The sequence below is a fragment of the Amblyomma mixtum genome, chromosome 2 (assembly GCF_055824585.1).
Source record: "Amblyomma mixtum isolate Tamu chromosome 2, ASM5582458v1, whole genome shotgun sequence".
Classification (NCBI taxonomy): domain Eukaryota; kingdom Metazoa; phylum Arthropoda; class Arachnida; order Ixodida; family Ixodidae; genus Amblyomma; species Amblyomma mixtum.
In genome coordinates, this window is record NC_143013.1 from 5,047,436 (window position 1) to 5,066,565 (window position 19,130).

The 19,130-nt window shown below is 49.8% G+C and overlaps 1 protein-coding gene across 1 annotated transcript in view; it reads left to right on the plus strand.

Annotated features, from left to right (window-relative positions):
* Positions 1 to 13,253: 13,253 nt before the first annotated feature.
* Positions 13,254 to 19,130, plus strand: part of LOC149358280 (glutamate receptor ionotropic, kainate 3-like) — a 387,223-nt gene continuing 381,346 nt past the window's right edge. Inside the window, exon 1 of the mRNA XM_089570310.1 lies at positions 13,254 to 15,062. Coding sequence (XP_089426436.1) covers positions 14,909 to 15,062 — 154 coding nt within the window. The 5' untranslated portion in view covers positions 13,254 to 14,908. The remainder of the gene's footprint in view (positions 15,063 to 19,130) is intronic.

Below are 19,130 nucleotides of genomic sequence, written 5' to 3' on the forward strand. Positions count from 1 at the left end.
AAATTTTTCACGGAACACATGTAAGAGCAATGGGGTCATAGTGATTTGCCGATTGTTTGTTAGCAGATTTGAAGACTGACACCACATTTCTGATTTTTCAGTCGCGTGACAGGCTTCCTGTGCCTGAGATTTGCTATAATATTAAAAAAAATAGGAGGTATTGTATTGATGCCCTTCAGATATTTCATACTATTTCCATCGACGTCGAGATGACAATGATTCTTCAGGGATTTTATACCATAACTCAATGCCAAGAGGGCCCGCTGCAATTCGAGGCATAGTTATATTATTCAGAACAGAAAGTTGCGAAAATTGTCAGAGAGTAGCGCTAGACAAGGTTTTTGCGAACATTTCATTCAATTCATTCAATTGCGCAGGAGTTTCACTGTCATTATTGGCTCGGTCATTTGAATCTGTCAGGAAATAGTAAAGCTTTCATTCAGAATATTACAATTCGAAATCAATTTTTTTTATCAATGACCAATCAGGTCAATGTACTTTTTATCAAGTTAGTCTTAAGGACGGCAAGTGGGGTAATATAAGCATCGCAGACGGTTTCATTAGCCAACCAACATTCTTGCACATGAGCCTTTTTAGCTGAACGATACAAGCGCTTATTTTGGGTTGGGCAGCCTTCAAATACTTTTGTTTCAACACCTTTTGGGTTCAAGAGTATCGCACATTATTCTATTTATTTTTGGGTTAATTCTCAAGATTTACAGGGGAAACTGGCCTCCTTTTCTTCAGTGCTACGAGTGGAAAAATGTTCATAGAAAGCACGCAGAAAAAAAAAAAACATGATTCTGTACGAATAGCATCCAGATATGTGCGGTTATAATCGTAGATTACTATAGTTACACTTTTATAATGTTCATTATAATGGCTCTTACGTGCAAGTTCTTTCATTTGTTCCTTGAATTTTTTACTCACTGTACAGTGAAAGAGGAGCCAAGGGAACAGACATCCAAATACGGCTTGATGTGCCCTTGGACCCCTTTAGCAGGCACTGACAGCAGAGAAAAACAGCATACGACAACAACGTACTCGGATGCAGCTAGCTCCGTCATGTATGCACCAAATTACACACCAAAATTTAAAACGTTCCAGGAGATAAACATTCGACTTAATACACTACATCACACTACATGTTCAAAAAAGATGGCCACTAAGGCCACGCAAATATGATATTCCGGATGAGAAGCCAAGTGTACTGGTTATCCCTTAACTAAATATACCTTTAGTGGCACCCGATATTGTTGTCGGTTCAGTAGCAAGCTTCGAGGGATTAAACAAAATACGTAAGTTCAAAAACTTCGTCATGAGTGGGGTCACAAGTCTCGGTGCCCGCCTCATTACCGGAGCATTGAATTAAGGGAAAGTTAAAACCACTTAAAAGAAAAAGCCAAGAAAAAAGAAGCTTGCTAATTATAAATCTAATGGCATCGTGCAGGTCGCTATCAAAGTAAGGTGAGAGATTTTTGGGACACAAAGCACGCAGAAAAAAAAAATTAGTTCTTTAGCCGAGGTTTAATGCACACCCAATTTGCTCCTAATGCTGTACGAACGTAGATTGACGTTGAAATGATGTTAATTTTACGGCAATAGCAGTTGCGCTTCCTTGTTTGGAAACACGGCCGCGCCTATATATGGATGGCTAGCATTGACGTCATAGCAGTCGCCATGCTGTTGGACCAGGACAAGGGTAAGAAATTGTGCCCTTATCTAACCCAATTGTGACTACCTGCTCCGGTGTGAGCTGTGGAAGCTATCGTCTGTTTCCCATTATGGTGCACTTGATGTCAGGAGAAAGATATTATAGAATAAAACCGCTTGCTGACTCAAAAGCCTCTGAGTCCATAATATTGCTACCTAACCATGCTTCTGTACGCATTATATTGCCACCTAGTCTTGCCAGGTGGCGCATACGAAGTAGGGCGACGACGACGAAGTAGGGCTCGCGCCGTGTGGAGTCTGTCGCTGTTGTTGCCCCAGCTTGCCTGGCCTTCCCTTTCGTGCCTGCTAATAAAGCCCTCCTTCGTCAGCAAGTACGTTACAGTCTGGTGGAGGTGCGGGGTACCCGTGAGCCCATGCAAGAGACCGCTCCAGGCAGCCGTCGAGCCAGCCCTGTACCGCTTGACACCCCGGTACATCGCTTCAGCCGGAGGATCCAGGGACTGCCATCGGAGGTTGGACCATTAGAGAGCGGCGCCATGGCGACAGCCGCTCTTCCTCCTCTGCAAACCGCTGCTGCCGCGCCATCCCACTACACCTTGCAGACTCCGCGGATTCCCAAGACGTTCCGTGGGGAACTTTTTGAGGATGTGGAGGACTGGCTCCTTCACTTTGAACGCGTAGCTGCGTTTAACCAATGGGACGACGCAGCCAAACTCCGGAACGTTTACTTCAGCCTCGAGGATAGTGCTCGCACCTGGTTTGAGAACCGAGAGGACGTTCTAATCTCGTGGCATGAGTTCCGTCGTCGGCTGCTGGAGGCCTACACAAGCGCTGATCGTCGCGAACGAGCTGAGCGTGCGCTACAATCCCGCATCCAGCTGCCGAACGAAAGCGTTCAGATGTACGTCGAGGACATGACGCGCCTCTTTAGAAGAGCTGATCCGGCCATGCCAGAAGAAAAGAAAGAAAGAATGTCCGGCATTTGATGCGTGGCGTCAAAGAACAGCTCTTTGCAGGCCTCGTGCGCAGCCCACCATCGACCGTCGCTGCATTCCTTGCCGAGGCCGCGACGATGGAAAAGGTTCTTCAACAACGTTCTGCGACTTACAACCGGCCCGTGCATGCTGCTGCAGTCACCGAATCGTTTGCCACCGCCGGGAGCCACCCTGACGATTTGCGCGAACTGATTCGCACCATCGTGCGTGAAGAGGTCCTCAAGTTTTGCAGCCCTTCGCAGTCTGCACTTGGCTCGATTTCCGCTCTTGTTCGCGAGGAGGTGCAACAGGCGTTCAGGGGTCCTACCGTCGAAACACCACCTCTGCCGGGAGACTACAGCCGCCCCACCTATGCCGAAGTTGCGAGACGAGCGGCTGCAGCTTCGCCACCGCTGATTGCAGTAACGCCTCCTGCACCGCTGTACCCAGTTCCACCAGTCCCGTATTTCGACGATCGCCGAGCGCACTTGCGGAAGGCCGATGTCTGGCGCACATCTGACAACCGGCCACTCTGTTTTCACTGCGGAGAACCAGGCCATCTCTACCGCAATTGCTCTTATCGACGCCTCGGTCTGCAGGGATTTCGAGCCGATTCGCCCAGACCCCGGTTTGGCCACCGGCCTCCAGCCATTGAAGACTTCCTCGCGGAACAGCGACTTTCAGCCCGTGCGCCGCATCAGCCGCGCTCATCTTCTCCGAGACGCTCTTCCCCGAACCTGCACAGCTCCTCGCGAGCAGTACAGGGTCGCTCGCCGAGCCCTCGCCGGGAAAACTGAGACCAGCGACCTTCGGGGGCGAGGTCGCTGGGAGTCGCTGCGCTGAAGACCTCCCGCCGCCGCCGCTACGCTCCGACCGTGAACAGATAGCACCGTCATCTGACCGACACAGCTGCGTTTCCTTGGACATACCTGTTCTTCTCGACGGTCACAGAGTCAGTGCATTAGTGGACACCGGGGCCGATTATTCAATTATTAGTGATAAATTGGCGATTCTTCTAAAAAAAGTGCTTACGCCTTGTTCTGTAGTGCATCTCCGTACTGCCGGTGGTCATCTCGTTACTCCAAAGGGTATTTTCACGGCTCGCGTTCAGATTCAGGGATCTACGTTCGTCGTCAGTTGTGTAGTTCTGTGCAATTGCTCCCGCGATCTCATTATCGGCATTGACTTTCTGCGGGGGTAAGGTGCTGTCATCGACCTCCGCCAACGAATCATCACCTTTTCGCCCAGTAAAGCCACCCACCTCGCCGAAACTTGCCACCGCAGTGCCGCCCTTCGTGTTTCTGCAGACAGTGTCACGTTGCCGCCACGGAGCAGTGTTTTGGTTGAAGTCACTTGCAACGACTTGCATGACGCAGAAGCAGTCGCCGAGGCTAACCGTTCACTCCTGCTTACTCAAGGCATCTGCGCCGCTCGCAGTCTACTGACGCTTCGTGGTGGCCGGTCTGCGGTCTTGGTCACTAATTTTTCTAATGAGTACCGGCAACTTTTTGCAGGTACTGCTATCGCTTCTGCCGAACCTGTTACCGATATTCCCGTTTGTTTTGCGTCCGCGGCAGCCGGCACTGACGAACCTTCCCTTGAAAACGTCGACATAAACTGCCACCTGTCTCGGGAGCAACGCCTGTCTTTGGAACAGCTGCTGAAGGAATACAAGTCCTGCTTCGCTTCCTCCTCGAAGGTTCGTCAAACACCCATCACGCAGCACCGTATCATCACCTATGACGACGCTCGCCCTATACGACAGCAGCCTTATCGTGTTTCTGCTAAAGAACGGGCGGTTATCCAAACTCAGGTTCAGGAAATGCTTGACGATGGCGTTGTTCAACCTTCCCAAAGCCCGTGGTCTTCACCTGTAGTCCTTGTTAAGAAGAAGGACGGCACTCTCCGGTTTTGTGTCGACTATCGCAAACTGAACAGTGTGACTAAAAAGGACGTCTACCCGTTGCCGCGCATTGACGACTCGCTGGATAGATTACGGCGCGCTAAGTACTTCTCATCCATTGACTTAAAGAGCGGCTATTGGCAAATTGAAGTAGACGAACGGGACCGCGAGAAAACCGCCTTTGTGACTCCAGATGGCCTCTATGAATTTAAAGTGCTTCCTTTCGGTTTGTGCTCCGCCCCGGCTACGTTCCAACGGATGATGGACACCGTCCTCACAGGCCTCAAGTGGCAAAGCTGTCTTGTTTACTTGGACGACGTCGTAGTTTTTTCGGGAACATTTGACCAACATCTCCAGCGCCTGCGGGCTGTCCTCGAAGCCCTCCGCTCGGCAGACCTTACCCTGAAGCCCCAGAAGTGTCATTTCGGTTACGAAGAGCTCAAATTTCTTGGTCACGTTGTGAGCGAGCGCTGAGGGAGTGCGGCCGGACCCCGAAAAGACTGCCGCCGTCGCACGTTTTCCCGTTCCGACCGACAAGAAAGCTGTCCAGCGCTTCCTGGGTCTCTGTGCGTATTATCGGCGCTTTATTGCGGACTTTTCCACGATTGCTGAGCCATTGACGCGCCTCACCAGGAATACCACCTCCTTTGTCTGGACCACTGAGCAACAGACCGCTTTCTCTACTCTCCGCCAGCGCCTTCAAACACCTCCCGTTCTTGCGCACTTCGACGAAGATGCCGATACCGAGGTCCACACCGACGCCAGTAACATCGGTCTTGGCGCGGTCCTTGTTCAACACCAAGAGGGCCTTGAGAGGGTTATCGCCTATGCTAGCCGTACTCTCTCCCGCCCCGAGAGCAATTACTCCACGTCTGACTGTAACGTACTTGCTGACGAAGGGGGGCTTTATTAGCAGGCACGAAAGGGAAGGCCAGGCAAGCTGGGGCAACAACAGCGACAGACTCCACACGGCGCGAGCCCTACTTCGTCGTCGTCGCCCTACTTCGTATGCGCCACCTGGCAAGACTAGGTGGCATTATTCCCCCCTTATGAAGAAAAAAAAAGAGCGCTGTCGCTGTCGACGTAAGGGTGAAACAAAAAATAAACAAAAAAACAAGCAAACTGCCGCAACTGAAGCGCGCGAAAACATCAGCACGGTTGCGTCACCGTGTATAGTACGGCTTAAGCCGCACAACGTGCACAATGTCAGAGTCGGGCTGTCGGCGTCGCGGTTGCGCAGCACCGTCCGGAACCACTTCATAGTTAACCTCACTCACACGCCGTACCACTCTGTAAGGGCCAAAATAGCGGGAGAGCAGTTTCTCACACAAGCCTTGGCGACGAACAGGAGTCCACACCCAGACTTGGTCACCGGGTTTGTAGTCAACCTGTCGGTGGCGAAGGTTGTAACGGCGCGCATCCAAGCTCTGCTGTTGCCCGATGTGCACGCGGGCCAGCTGACGGGCTTCTTCAGCACGTTGGGCAAACTGTTGGGCGTCTGGGGCGAGTTGGTCATCCTCTGGGCACGGGAGCATGGCATCAAGCATGCTCTGGACTTCGCGTCCGTACACAAGGCGAAACGGGGAGAAGCGCGTAGTTTCCTGCAGGGCGGTTTTGTAGGCAAAGGTGGCATACGGCAGGACCTCATCCCAAGTTTTGTGTTGGACATCTACGTACATGGACAACATGTCCGCAAGGGTCCTGTTTAATCGTTCGGTCAAGCCATTGCTTTGCGGATGGTAGGCCGTGGTCTTGCGGTGTGTTGTGCAGCTCAGCCGAAAGATGTGGTCGATTAGTTGCGCTGTAAACGCCGTCCCTCTGTCTTTAATCACGTGCGAAGGAGAGCCATGTCGCAGGACGATGTTGTGCATGAAAAACTCTGCGACTTCTGAAGCTGTGCCACGAGGGATCGCCTTGGTCTCGGCGTAGCAAGTCAAATAGTCGGCAGCAACTATGATCCACTTATTGCCGCCCTGCGACAAGGGGAAAGGGCCGAGGAGGTCCATGCCGATCTGGTCGAACGGAGCGCGAGGGGCAGTAACGGGCTTGAGAAAACCCGCCGGCTTAAGTGGTGGCGTTTTCCGGCGCTGGCATTCTCGGCAGCTTTTAACGTATCGTTTGACATCAGCAGAAAGTCCAGGCCAGTAATACATGTTCCGCACTCTGGCGAGCGTACGTGAAAAGCCCAAGTGGCCAGACGTGGGCTCATCGTGGCAGGCGAAAAGAACGTCAGACCGGAGGTCGGCTGGAATGACGAGAAGGTAAGGTCTATCGTTGCCTCTCGAGTTCTTCTTGTACAATATGGACTTGCACACACTTAGAAAACAGTTCAGGGACCATGAGAAATGGATAAACATGGGAGGCCCTGATGCTCAGCTTGGACCCAGATAAGCAAAAAGAAGTCATCAATCAGGCAGCCATCAAGTCACAAGGGATCTTGGCCGACACCTAGCTTTGTACTCCTCGAATTTTTATTCAAGAAAAAAGTTTTTTTTCTCTAAGAACCAGGTAATCAGCTTCATACGTGAAAGAAAGAAGTGTTATATGATTTTCAGGACGCTTCTAGTACTTTCATATTGAACTGGTATATTACCCATAGAAATTCCACTCTCTCTTGTCGACTAGGATATTCCGGAGAAACTGACTCGGATGGTTGCAATGCGTGTTTAGCTGTAATGGGAGCAGAGTTATTGTTCATCTCATGTACACCCCCGACCAGACGGGTTTCCGTCCAACCCTCGACTTCATCTCTATACAACATATTTTTTTCATGAACGGCAAGTTGTTATATTTACGCTGTAGCGTTAAGGCTACCGCTCAGCGGAGAACTCGGCGGCACAGACAACGTGCGAAAAAATGCGGATTGGTCGAAAAGGTAGTGACGTCACACATGAAGCAGATGACGATAGTAGCGAAAGCAAAGTAGAAAACGAGAACCATTAAGGGTTGATCCCTTAGAAAATTTTTTTAGACAGTCTATAGACTCTGTATATACAAATCCTAGAGAACAGTCTGTAGCCAATACAAATGCTACAGACAGTCCATAGAAATTTATAGTATAGATTTATGGCCGTACACCTTTAGTAGACTTTTGTGTAAAGACGGTCTATAGGCTACGAATAGACAAAAAAGAAATACCTGTAGAAAGGCAAGAGAGTCTGTAAGAAGTCTATAGGCTGTCTATAGACCATTTTTATTAGGGCTAAACTCAGTACATCCTCACACGCTTGCGTGCTATATTTGTTCAGCTGTGCTCTTTTGGCTAGGGGTTAAAATTAATTTTAACAATTCCGTTTGTAACCGAACGCGCGCCTTTGTAACGCTTATAGCATTAGCAAAAAACTTTGCCTGTAGCTTATCGGTGTGAGTACGGCAACACCAAAGTATCGAGAAAGTGGAGGAGTAAGCTGAGTGTGAAATAAATGTGCTTTACTCAGACAGTATTTTTTTTAGCAAAGGTGATAATGCGTTCAAGTGTCTAACCTAGGCATAAACGACGAATATACCAACATTGGGTCATGTTTGCACCTGCCAAGAGTGTATGCAGTCGATTTTCGGTCTACAGTATGATTCTGTTTTTTGAGAACATGATTAGCAATCACTGCCTAGGTGCACAAAACCGCCTTGCTGTCATAAGAAAAGCACTGTACCCTTTTTCCGCCCGTTCACCCATTCTACAAAGCTAGCTTTAAGCTGTGAGCACCCTGAGTGTCTGCATCAGTGGCCGCCGATCATTTGCTGGTGCGATCTGCAAAATGTTTGTGATTCAAAACTCACTTAACGCCAGTGGCCGTTAACAGATGTGCGGTGTAGTCAGTGTCACGCCTAGACAACTGCACCGAGAGAATGTTCGCGTATATACTTTATGCACTCGCTTCGTTGCGCTTGTATTCGGTGCCACCGCCTATGACAGTGATCAATGTCAACTTAAATTAAAACGAAACCTCGTCCACACGGAAAGCTTGCTTCACCGCCGAGTCTGGCTGCACTCAGGGGTGGAGACGCCACTACGTAGCATTTTCCTAAGCTCTCCTGTCTCGCCAGCTGCTTGCGAAGTCGATTCTGCGGTTGCTTTGCTGCATTTGTGTCACTGGCTGTGTTCCTCGTTGCGTTTCCGAACACTGCTATTCTGCCATAAAGGCGTTGTTGCGTAGCGCAGTAGTTTATGACATCCTCGCTCTCTGCTCATCGTCGAACCAGCCGTCATAGTGACTCTAGATTACGGGCAGTGAGGCGGGGGAAGCCCGGAACAAGTGAAGTCACGGGGGGGGGGGGGGGGGGGGGGGGGGGGGGGGGTGAGAATTTTCAGGGGGACGTCGCAGCTGCGGCCGGCCATCGGTGTTAAAAAGCTGCAACGTTTACAATGAGTGTCTCGTTGGTCATCTTGTGACGATATTGTGGATTCACAAACGGGTGAATTTTATGCCTTTTACGGCATCTTTTATATACATCTTTTCCCTCCTCTTTGTCCAATTATGCGTACAAAATAAGCGCCAGCTTTAGCAAAGCTGTTCCTTAGGTCACACTGATCGCAAGCTAACTATAACAGGAGCAAGTTCCCTCTCCATAAACTTTCATGACCTGCATACCAGGTGAAAGGTCGGCGTAAGTGCCCCCAGCGCTCCGCGTGGGCAATGTCCTATGTACCCATGCTGACGCATAAAAGGCGTGGGTTCGGATCCCACTCTAACTTGTGCCTTTCTGTGTGTCTTTTACTGTTTGGCGTTTCTCCGTTATTAATTCCTCCTTATCCTCCTAGTTGTCTGGAGGGGCGGACGGACAAACATCTGCGGACAAAGGCGAACGTCGTTGAATTCATTACCTGCACTAAAACGCCCAACCCGTGATATTCCAAACGAAAACCTTCCGCTCGTTCCCTCTTTTTCTCATTCATTCCTTCTTTCCTTCATTTCTGCCTCTGTCCCCACTACCTCCTCCTTGTCTAGTGTCATAATACATTTTCCCAGATTGCGCTGTAACGTCAAACTCTCATCCAAAAAACATGAACAAACATCGAGAAGGTGCTCGGAATCACTCAGAACGGCGCAGTCACCGAGCAGAGGGTACACAGCACCGTGTACTTTGTGTGTAACTACGCCGGTGTGCGGGCAGAGTAAGTGAGCGGTCGAGAGGAGACAATCACTTCTGCGTTGGGCCCCGCATAGGGAGATGCATAGGTGGGCGATGTTGTCTTGCGAAATCCCCGTGTTAAAAAGCAGAAAGTTGGCGATTTTACCTTTTCTATTCTGTACCGTTGAGTTTATGCTATTGATCCGCCAATGTGCACAAGTTAGTAGCACGCTGTCTGGACAGCCGTCAGTAGGTTACGACATGCAAAGAATTATGTTCTTTCACTTTATGCACTTCCCACTGAATGCGAGGACGTCCTATAGGCAGTACAGCGCTAGCGCTCGCGCATAATAATATTTGTATCACGAGAAATATGTAAGCAGAGTAACGGCAAGTTGCCCAATCGCCTGAACAGGAAAAATATTACGCAAAAATAAATAACATATTTAAACTTGCTGTACTTGAGAGCGCATCACACTGTATTCTTATTTCGGTCGAAAAAGAATGCAGAATTGTGCCGAGAATATGACACAGAGATTGGTCCCCTTTGTGCAACGACACATTTTTCCGTATAACAGTAGAATTTTTCTGCAATTCTGTCGCTGCAAGTGACAGCCCAATATCATAGAAAATTAAGAGGTTAATACAAAAATTTATGATGTTATTGGAATTCGGTGCCCGGCGTTAGGCTGCTGACTCGAAAGACGCGGGTTCGATCCCGACCGCAGCGGCCGAATTTCGATGAAGGCGAAATTCTAGAGGCCCGTGTACTGTGCGATGTCAGTGCGCGTTAAAGAACCCCAGGTGATCGAAATTTCCGGAGCCCTTCACTACGGCGGCCCTCATAGCCTGGATCGCTTTGGGACGTTAAATCCTAATAAACCAAACCATGTCCTATAATACAACATAAAATCCGTAGTGATGACAGAAAACTTGTTGTCATGTTTTTCGATAGGGATCTACTAGTAGAAACCGCCAAGCAATCGCGAAACCAAGAAATTGTGGACTGTTCTGGTCTATCTAAGAAGAACAAAGAACGAAGACTGACGACAGCGAAACATTCGCTTGAACTCCGAACTCCATCGTTAGAACTTCCCTCATTTATCTCAATTTAGGCTTACCGGCAACACTTGCTTTAGGCTGCTTGTAGCATAAAAAGTTCCATGAACCCGGTTTGTATTTAGTTAGAACTCTCTACGATTAAACTTTGATGCAGGCACCCACGTTGAGGTCGCTCAGACAACTTCATGGGTTCCACGGGAACATCTGGGCCAATTGGTTTCCGGATTGATACCGATCACAAAAGGAAAGCAGAAGGTGTTAGTATATGTCTTCTCCTACTATACCCTACATTCCACTTTCAAATGGTCTTTGGAAACCTTCTCGGAGCTTAATTTCCAGTCGTTTGCCTCAAACTCTATGGGTCGGTTTCCAAAAAATGATCGAACGTGGCAAGAGTGTCTAAGCATGTGCATCAACGGTCATAATTACCGTGTCGTCCGAAAGGTGCGCTGTCATCCTACCCACTCATACTCGGCTCAGAGCGCCCTCTGCAGTCGTCTTCAGCGACCTCCTCACTTTAATTCTCCGCCATTTCTATCGTCGCATTCCCCGAGGGAGGAACTATGCATTCCCTATCCTCACGAGAAAGACTGAAACGCAATTCGAAACTGCATTTTTAACGACGCTTCTCCGTGGCGGCCCCGGCGGTGTCGGCACGAGGGGACGTATAGTATGCAGCTGAACGAGCCTTCTTTTGCGCTGCCCCGCGCGCTTCGATTCCGGGGCACGACGAGGCACGTACGCATTTTGTCGTCCCCTTTCAATCGCTGATGTGTTCCCCGCTCTGGCTTCTCCTCTTTCGTCCTTCTTCCCTTCTTTCTTTCCAACTTTGCTCTCTTTTCGTCGCTCATTTCGCACCCCGCGCTTTCAACGCGCACTTTGCTGCACGTTTGTTCATTTCTCTTGCTTCTCTAATACGCGGCGCTGGGAGCGTAGCAAACAGAAGCTAACAAGCTGGCGGGAAGAAAATTTTGTAGCCAGTTTCTAGGACGAAGCAATTTCCCTGGGCATGCGGGCTTCATTTCTCGGCTCACTTTCCCTAACCTCCTATCTTTCTTTTTCGCTCTATCTTTCGAAACCAAAGGAATTTCTGTATTTCAATTATATGTGGCACGAGTGAGTTCTTTCTCGCTTCTTTCTAGCAGCGCGTTCGCGTTAGTTCTCGTGTACTGTGTGCGGCGTACACGCTAAGGGGGTTGGGAATGTCTGAGCTGCCTAGCCGCTTCGCATAGTGCGTATCGCGTCTCCATAACGTCCATAACGCCTGAGGATGCGTCGATATAGGATGCGCTCCTCAGCACCGCGCGTTTTAAAGCGGCTTTTAACGCTTAATGCTCTGGGACCCGAGCAGCTCAGGAAAATAGGCAAGATTAGAAACACACTGAAACCTAGTCTGACGCTCTTCTTCACCTCGGAAAATGAAGCCACATAAAGTAATCGGCTGTACGGATGGACTGCATGGATGCTGCGTCATAAAAGTAGTGCAAAACATGAGCAAGGCCAGGCGGGAGAGGCTAAGTGCCTTGCAATGAAAGTGACGCAGAACGGGAAAGAGTGTGCTTATAAGTGCAAGGCTTTTATCTGGTAAGAAGAAGGAACGGAAGAAAGGGGGAGAACTACGAAATGGGTTACTGCTGCTGCTGCTGCTCCAGATGCGCCGGTGCCTTAGTGTTCGATAAGTCGTCATTAAAATGTTAATTCGCGACACTGCGGCGGAGTGTTGGAAGACGTGCCTCAGATAGCCAGCCTTTCTCCTTTCGGGGCATGATCGCACCGAGAGTTCTTTTCTTCTCTGTGCGCTGGAAGCAACAGGGGATGGGGGGCATTCTTCCTCCGCGTCTCGCTCCGGGGCCGGAGAGAGCGAGCAAGCAGCAAGCGAATGAAAGAGATTGGAGGAGAGAACGGGTGGAAAGAAGCGAGCCTGGGAGAGGGAAGGAGGGCAAAGCCACATTCTCGAGAGGAAGAAACGAAAGGCGGAAAGGAGGGGGAGAGAAAGTAGGAAGAGGAGGAGAGCAGCGGCGGACAGAAGGCGCGTGGCCGAAGTGATCTCGCCTCCGCGCATCCTCTTCGCTCTCTGCTACTCTTCCTCTTCATCGCATTTTATTTGTGTCTTCTTTTGTTTCTGCGGAGACGATAGGACGAGCGGCGAAAAACGAGCCGCCGTCGCCTGCTCCCTCTCTACCCACGCGCCACCAACTCTACACCCCTCTACCCCGACGTTCCCGACCTCTGTCGGCAGCCCTGCGCGATCCGTAGCTTCTTTCCATCCTCCTCGTCCGCTGACTTCTCTCCTACTCTATCCTCTTTCCAGCCCGCTGCTTCTGCGCATGCGTGGAAGATTCAGAGCGAGTGAGCATGCGAGCGCGCGGGCAATGTTCTCCTCCTCTACGGATCTTCTCCGCTTTCTTTCCACCCCTCTCAGTCGTTCCCTTCCGCGAATGCCCCCTGCATCTCTTCTCTCCAGCTTTCCTTTCCCTGCGCCTCCTTTCCACCGCGGCTCTTGTTCACCCTCTCTTTCCTCCCCATCCTCCTCTCTCTCGCGTCCACCCCTAGCGTTCCGCATCCCTCGTGTGGTTCTCTCGGCAGCGCTCCTGAGCGTGTCTGCCTATACGCTTGTGCAGAGGCGGCGGAGGCTGCGGCGCCGATGCTCTGGCGCGTGCTCTCCTTCGAGCGAGAAGCGAGCGGACCGAGACGACAGCCGCCGGCGGCGACGGCGGCGCCGGCACGGCAAGGGTACCGCCGCCGCCTTCGAGGGAATTACGGTTCGGCTGCTGGCTGCGGCATCATCGCCGGCACCACGAGAAGCCGGCAGACTGGGATCACCTCCGTTATTTGGAGCACGCTCTCTTGGGATATCCCTCCTCCTTTGACGAGAAGATGAGAGCCGGCACCTGATATCTTCGGCTTGTCCACCGCACACCCTCCGCGGTCATTCATGAGATTGACCGTTTCCTTTGCCTTCGATCTCTCTTCTCCTCGGGTCCGTACTCTGGTAGCTCTTTTTTTCACTGGTGTTTGAAACTCATACGAGGACTTTTTCTCCCGGGGCACCAGTGTCACACCTGGAAGGAAAGAACGACCTGAAATTTAATTGGCACGTACCCGTGTCACTCGTTCTTTGAGGGGAGGCCTTTATGTCTGTGAATTCGTCGTTTTCTTTTGAATCTTTCTTGCACTCGTCGCGAGCAATGATGCCTGTCAGTGTTGTGTCTCCGGTGGGTGAGGACGCCGTCCGCGGAAACGTCAGACGTGCAGTGCTGGTGCGCTCTTGTGTTTGGTGACGCCATCCCGATGCCTGAAACGTATACCTGACTACCCTGTGCTGACTTCTATAGGGAAAAATAATAGACACGTTTTTTTTTTGTAGAGAAGAACTTCTCTTCCTGCTGAACTACTCGTCCTGAGTAATTCCTTTAGTCGAGAAGCACCGTCTGCGACACCTAAGAGGAGCACGAGAGCAAAAAAAGGTGACAGAACACGTCACGCAAAGTGATTTTGCGTTTTGAACCTCAATTAAGAGACATCCGTAACGAAATGTCGAGAAGTTGAAATGCCGATAATTAAAGATCTTGGCCTGATTGCGTTTGAAGTTCGCTCTTCGCATACGCCTTGTCGCTAGCGGCGAGAAAAACGTGAAAACCGCGGAACGTAGCAAGAAAAAAAAGAAATCTGCTCAGTCCAAAGACCGCAGAGTAAAGGAGAAGAAAAGAAGAAAACAAAACGGCTGTTTCGTTTCAGTCGAGGCGCCTATTGGTCACAAAAGACCTTCGGCAGTAGTGAACAAACAAGTCCTCTTTCTCTTTCCCGCCGAACAACCCGCCTCAGAGCACTCGTTCCAAAACCCCGCGCCGCAGCTACCGCTCCGAATGCTTTCACTCTGGCGGCGCGGCGCCAAGCGCCATCGCGTCTCCAGACGCGATGAGTAGTGGGGCAACCCTCGCCGTTGCAAACGGCACTCCGTCGTCCATTCCCAGAAAGAAGACGCGTGACCCGGCAGCAGCGCGCCGACTCCGCCGCCAGCACCACGCCGTTTCCAAGCCCGGCCTCTCCGACCTCTTCATCGCCTCGCGACAACCGACGAGCGCGTCTTCTTCGTCGTTGTCCTCGCCATCGTCCTAGGCTCCCTCGCCGTGCACCTGTAGGGACGATGAACCGCTGACGGGAGTGACTCGTGCGTCGGACGACGAGCCTCGTGCGCCCATCTCCTGCTGCTCCGCTAGCGACCATGCTCGGACGGCGCGGTTCCCGGCGAAGAGCCTGGGGCCGCGTGTCGCCGACGGCTCCTACGTTCGCCCTGCGTAGGCTTGCGCTTCTCTGGATTGCGACCTGCTCCCTGCTGCTACCCGAGGCCTCGGCCCTGCCTCCCGTCATCAAAGTCGGTGAGTTGGGAGGAGCTTGCGCCTCGCCCAGCACATTTCCCGTTCAGCGAAATCGCTAGAGAACGCAGAGAGATTTTTCGCGGAGGATATTGAAAACAGTACCCCCTATTGCTCTGAAACAGAATTTGTGAGACTTTTTTTCTCTTATGCCTGGCGCGGGAGTTGCCAGGAGGAATGTATGATAGTGAGAGCCATTCATAACCGTCGCTGAAATTCGCCAGTTCATCTTTCGGGGTAGTTGGCTCTAAGTGCTCGGAAAGCATTGGCCTTCTTGCCAAACTTCACGATAGTTTTGTATGGACATTTAAAATCTTCGCATCGATAATCCGCCACCGCAATTCTTATACTCGCATATTATAAACAAAAAAAAAATTGCGGCCTTTCTTCACCCAGTGCAATTTTCTCCCTGAAAATGCACCTTAACGCAGGGTGTAACTACGCCGGTGAGAAATATATGGTGGAGAAAATCTCTGCTTTCATTGAAGGACTTCAACTGTCTCATGCTTGTTTTGGCATCTCATTACTGCTGCGTCGTAGAGCTTATATACATTTTTTTTTGCCGTGGCCCTGCCGCATTGTCGTGATTGCAGCGCGAGTTCATCAAGAAGTGAGAAATTTCTCGCTCCATGCTGTATATGATTTCAGAAGGTATGCCGGTGATAGTTTCTTCAAGTGCAAAAAGTAGAACTCTGGAGTTAAGATGACTGCTAACTTTGTTTTCTGCCGCGTACATTCCGGCATTCCTGCTTCGGGGTTTGAAGGCACTAGAGATCATGAATTCGTATCTACCCGCAGCGGTGGCCCTGGCTCGAATCCTTACGACGGCAGCCGCTATTCCATGGAGGCCAAATGCGAAAACGCCAGTTTGTTGCCTCACGTGAACGTATTTTAAAGAACACAAGTGGTCAGAATTCATCCGGAGCCTTCTATTACGGCGTCTCTCTAAGCCAGTGTGCAAGTTTATGACATGAAACACCCCATAACCTAACACCATAACCATACCACACGCATCTCGAGGAAGAGAAAGCTCCGAACCCGAGAACACCGCGCTTGCTAGCCCGAAGACGACTGGGGTTCAAAACAGTCCACTTGAACACATACGTCAGCATTATTTATGAACTTGCCGTATGGACTTTTGAAGGCAGGAAAATTTGAACCTTGAATCCGGATACACGGGCGAAAGAAGCGGTTAATTACTACAACAAGCGGCGTTTATCTTGAATCGCTTGTAAGCGAAAGTATCGTCACTAGCTGTCGGCATATCCAGTCCTGATGGTTATTGATGTGCGATGCTATAATGTCCAACTCAGGTCATTTTCCTCTCCTTAGTATTACGGACTGAAAGTCAAGTATAATGACCTTGCCTGAGGCTATGTTTCACCCTCGACTCAGCATTCTGTCGTGACTGTACAAGAAACGTTTATTAAGATACTATGTGTGTTTAACAAAAGCAACAACAACAACAAAAAAATAAAACCCGAATATGTGCTTCAGCTCAGTTCATCTACGATTTTGCTTTTTAAATGATAGAAAAAGAAAGCCTCGAGAAGCAGCGTTGCTTCTCTTTAGCTCTGGGCGACTCTAATAAGTTTAATCTTAGTGCAGTAAGTTTAATCTTACTGCACGCGGAGTTCACAACGTGATTTCTTGTGGAAGATATTAGGGTAGAGATTGTTAAAAGCGCTTTACCGTCTACATGACCCAAACATTTAACAAACGTTATAACTAGAAGGCTTCAGCTGCCCCAGCATACCACTTAGCCAGCGCTTACACAAAAGAAAAAAAGCTAAATGGAGAGAAGCTCGTGAACAATAGAATTACATAAGTACAAGTCCCCAACTTTATGCTTTTTCGCATTTTGTCCATCTCTTTAATCAGTGAAGATAAAGCTAGCCATATTATGTGGTTGCGAGAACACAGGGCACCACCCTTACAAAAATTTCTTCAGACATACCGTAGACTTTCCATAGACTTCTGTCTATAAAGTCTATATACTTTCTATAGACAGACCCTAGATAACAGTCTACAGGCAATACGAATCCTATAAGCAGTCTGTATGTAGACAATCTATAGATTTATGGCCATACAATTCTAGTAGACTTTTGTCTATAGACTGTCCACAGACTGTCTATAGACTATGAATAGGCAAGAATAAATATCTATGGGAAGGCAACACTGTCTATATGAAGTCTACAGACTGTCTATAGACCATTTTTATTAGGGTGGGGCATTGAAGCTGATGACTCGCTAGCCCGAAACGATTTGGAAGGTCGCCAGATATCCCGAGTATTGACAAACCTATAATATGCCCAAACTTGAAGTTGCTAAAAATGAACTTGAAGAACACTTTTAGGACAGACATGCGTTCCGTCGTTTCCATTTCACTCCGTCTGTGCAGCACATTTCGGCTTGCTCAAATATATGCTAACATGCTGCTCACACTGACGTGAGCTAGTTTACGACGCCTCCAGTGGCTTGCGACTGACGTGCATGTAGTTTTGCTCACCAAAAAGGGAGGACCGACTTATGAAGCATTTGGGGCGGTAATATTTAAGGCTTACTGTAGAGCAGCTTCCTGACTCAGCCGGTCGTGGCAGTGTGTACTTCAGCCGGCGGTGTGCACTTCACAGATTGATGTCTTCAGTGCACGCCAGGAGTTTGAAGTCAGGAAGATTATATTTGATTTTTAATTTTAGTATGTTTCGGGACATAATTATGAAAAAAAAAGCATCGACTACAATACGGAATCATTATTAAATGCTGCTGTGGCAATAATCATAAGCTTAATTCGGCAGTTTTGGCCATTTTTTTTTATCTCCAATAAAAGGTCGACGAAAGGTATGTTTGCTGATAAAGGGCAATTATTCGTAGCAAGCCAAAAGTCAAAAAAAAAATATCAGACACAATGCTCTTCTTAGCCAATTTGTGGTTTTCAGAAACAGATTATTTCCTCTCAAGCACAACCCAAAATCCGGACGATGGAGCCTCTTGTCCATTTGACCATCTGGTGATCGAACAGTAGGCCCGTGCGGAGGCTTCTCCAACAAATCAGCGCTGGGCGTGTGCCAGAGTCGATAACTTACACAGCGCCGTGACCTCAAAGCGGCCGAAGGCACCAAAATGTCTAAGGAATAGCCCCTCAGAGACAAAGAAAGAAAAATTTGCGCGCATCGGCTTCGAACTGCATCAAGTTCTGCTTGTCCAGCAATAGTACCCAACGACGCGAAAAAAAAAAGACCACAAAACGAGAAAAGCCAATTCATCACGCGGGATCAGCTAGAAATAAAAACAAAAGAGAACAAGGGCGAACAACACAGCTGATTTTGAACGCCACGGCGAGCAAAGCCATATGTGAAGCCGAAGCTGAGCCCACGGGTACTTTCCAGGCTCTCTCTTTCGCATCATTTTCTTGCGCAGCAGCTGTTTCTGAGATGGTTCTTCGTGCACGGCGAAGTCTCCGGACGATTTGAACTGAACGCTGTACGCACCCCCGCGAAAAGGGGGCAGTGGGAGGGGGGTTGAGTTCCGAAGCCCGAGCTTCTAGCCTATAATACCCAGGGTGTTGTTTTAGTTGGCAGCGCTAGAGCAGGATAGAGGAAGAAAGACGAGAGAGGAGAATGAAGAAAACAGTACGTTCCGCTACCACCACAGAGCAGAAAATTAACTCCAGGCGCTTGCAACCCTTACCTGCACCCACTCCCTTACCCACTCGCCGTGCCCTTTCCACTCAGAGCGAGGACGCCCTTTGCCCCCGCCACCGTAAGCGGTTGTTTCTTCGCGAGCATCGGGGCAATTTATTCTGCTTTCTCCCGCAGCTGTCAGCGTCGTCGCCCCCACCCCAACACCAGTGCCAGCGACCAAATTGAATCTGCGTCTGTGACCAACGCTGCGTTTGTTTTGCGATGAGTCGGGAATGTGTTTGTGTGTGTGTGTTTGCGCGTAGTCCCTTCCCCTGTTAGCGAACCGGGTTGATGCACGAATCGCGAATCTGCGGGCACGTCGCGCAGGTGCGGCGACGCCTACGGGACACGCCACGCTAATTGGTCGCCACGGTGCAGCCATTCGCTC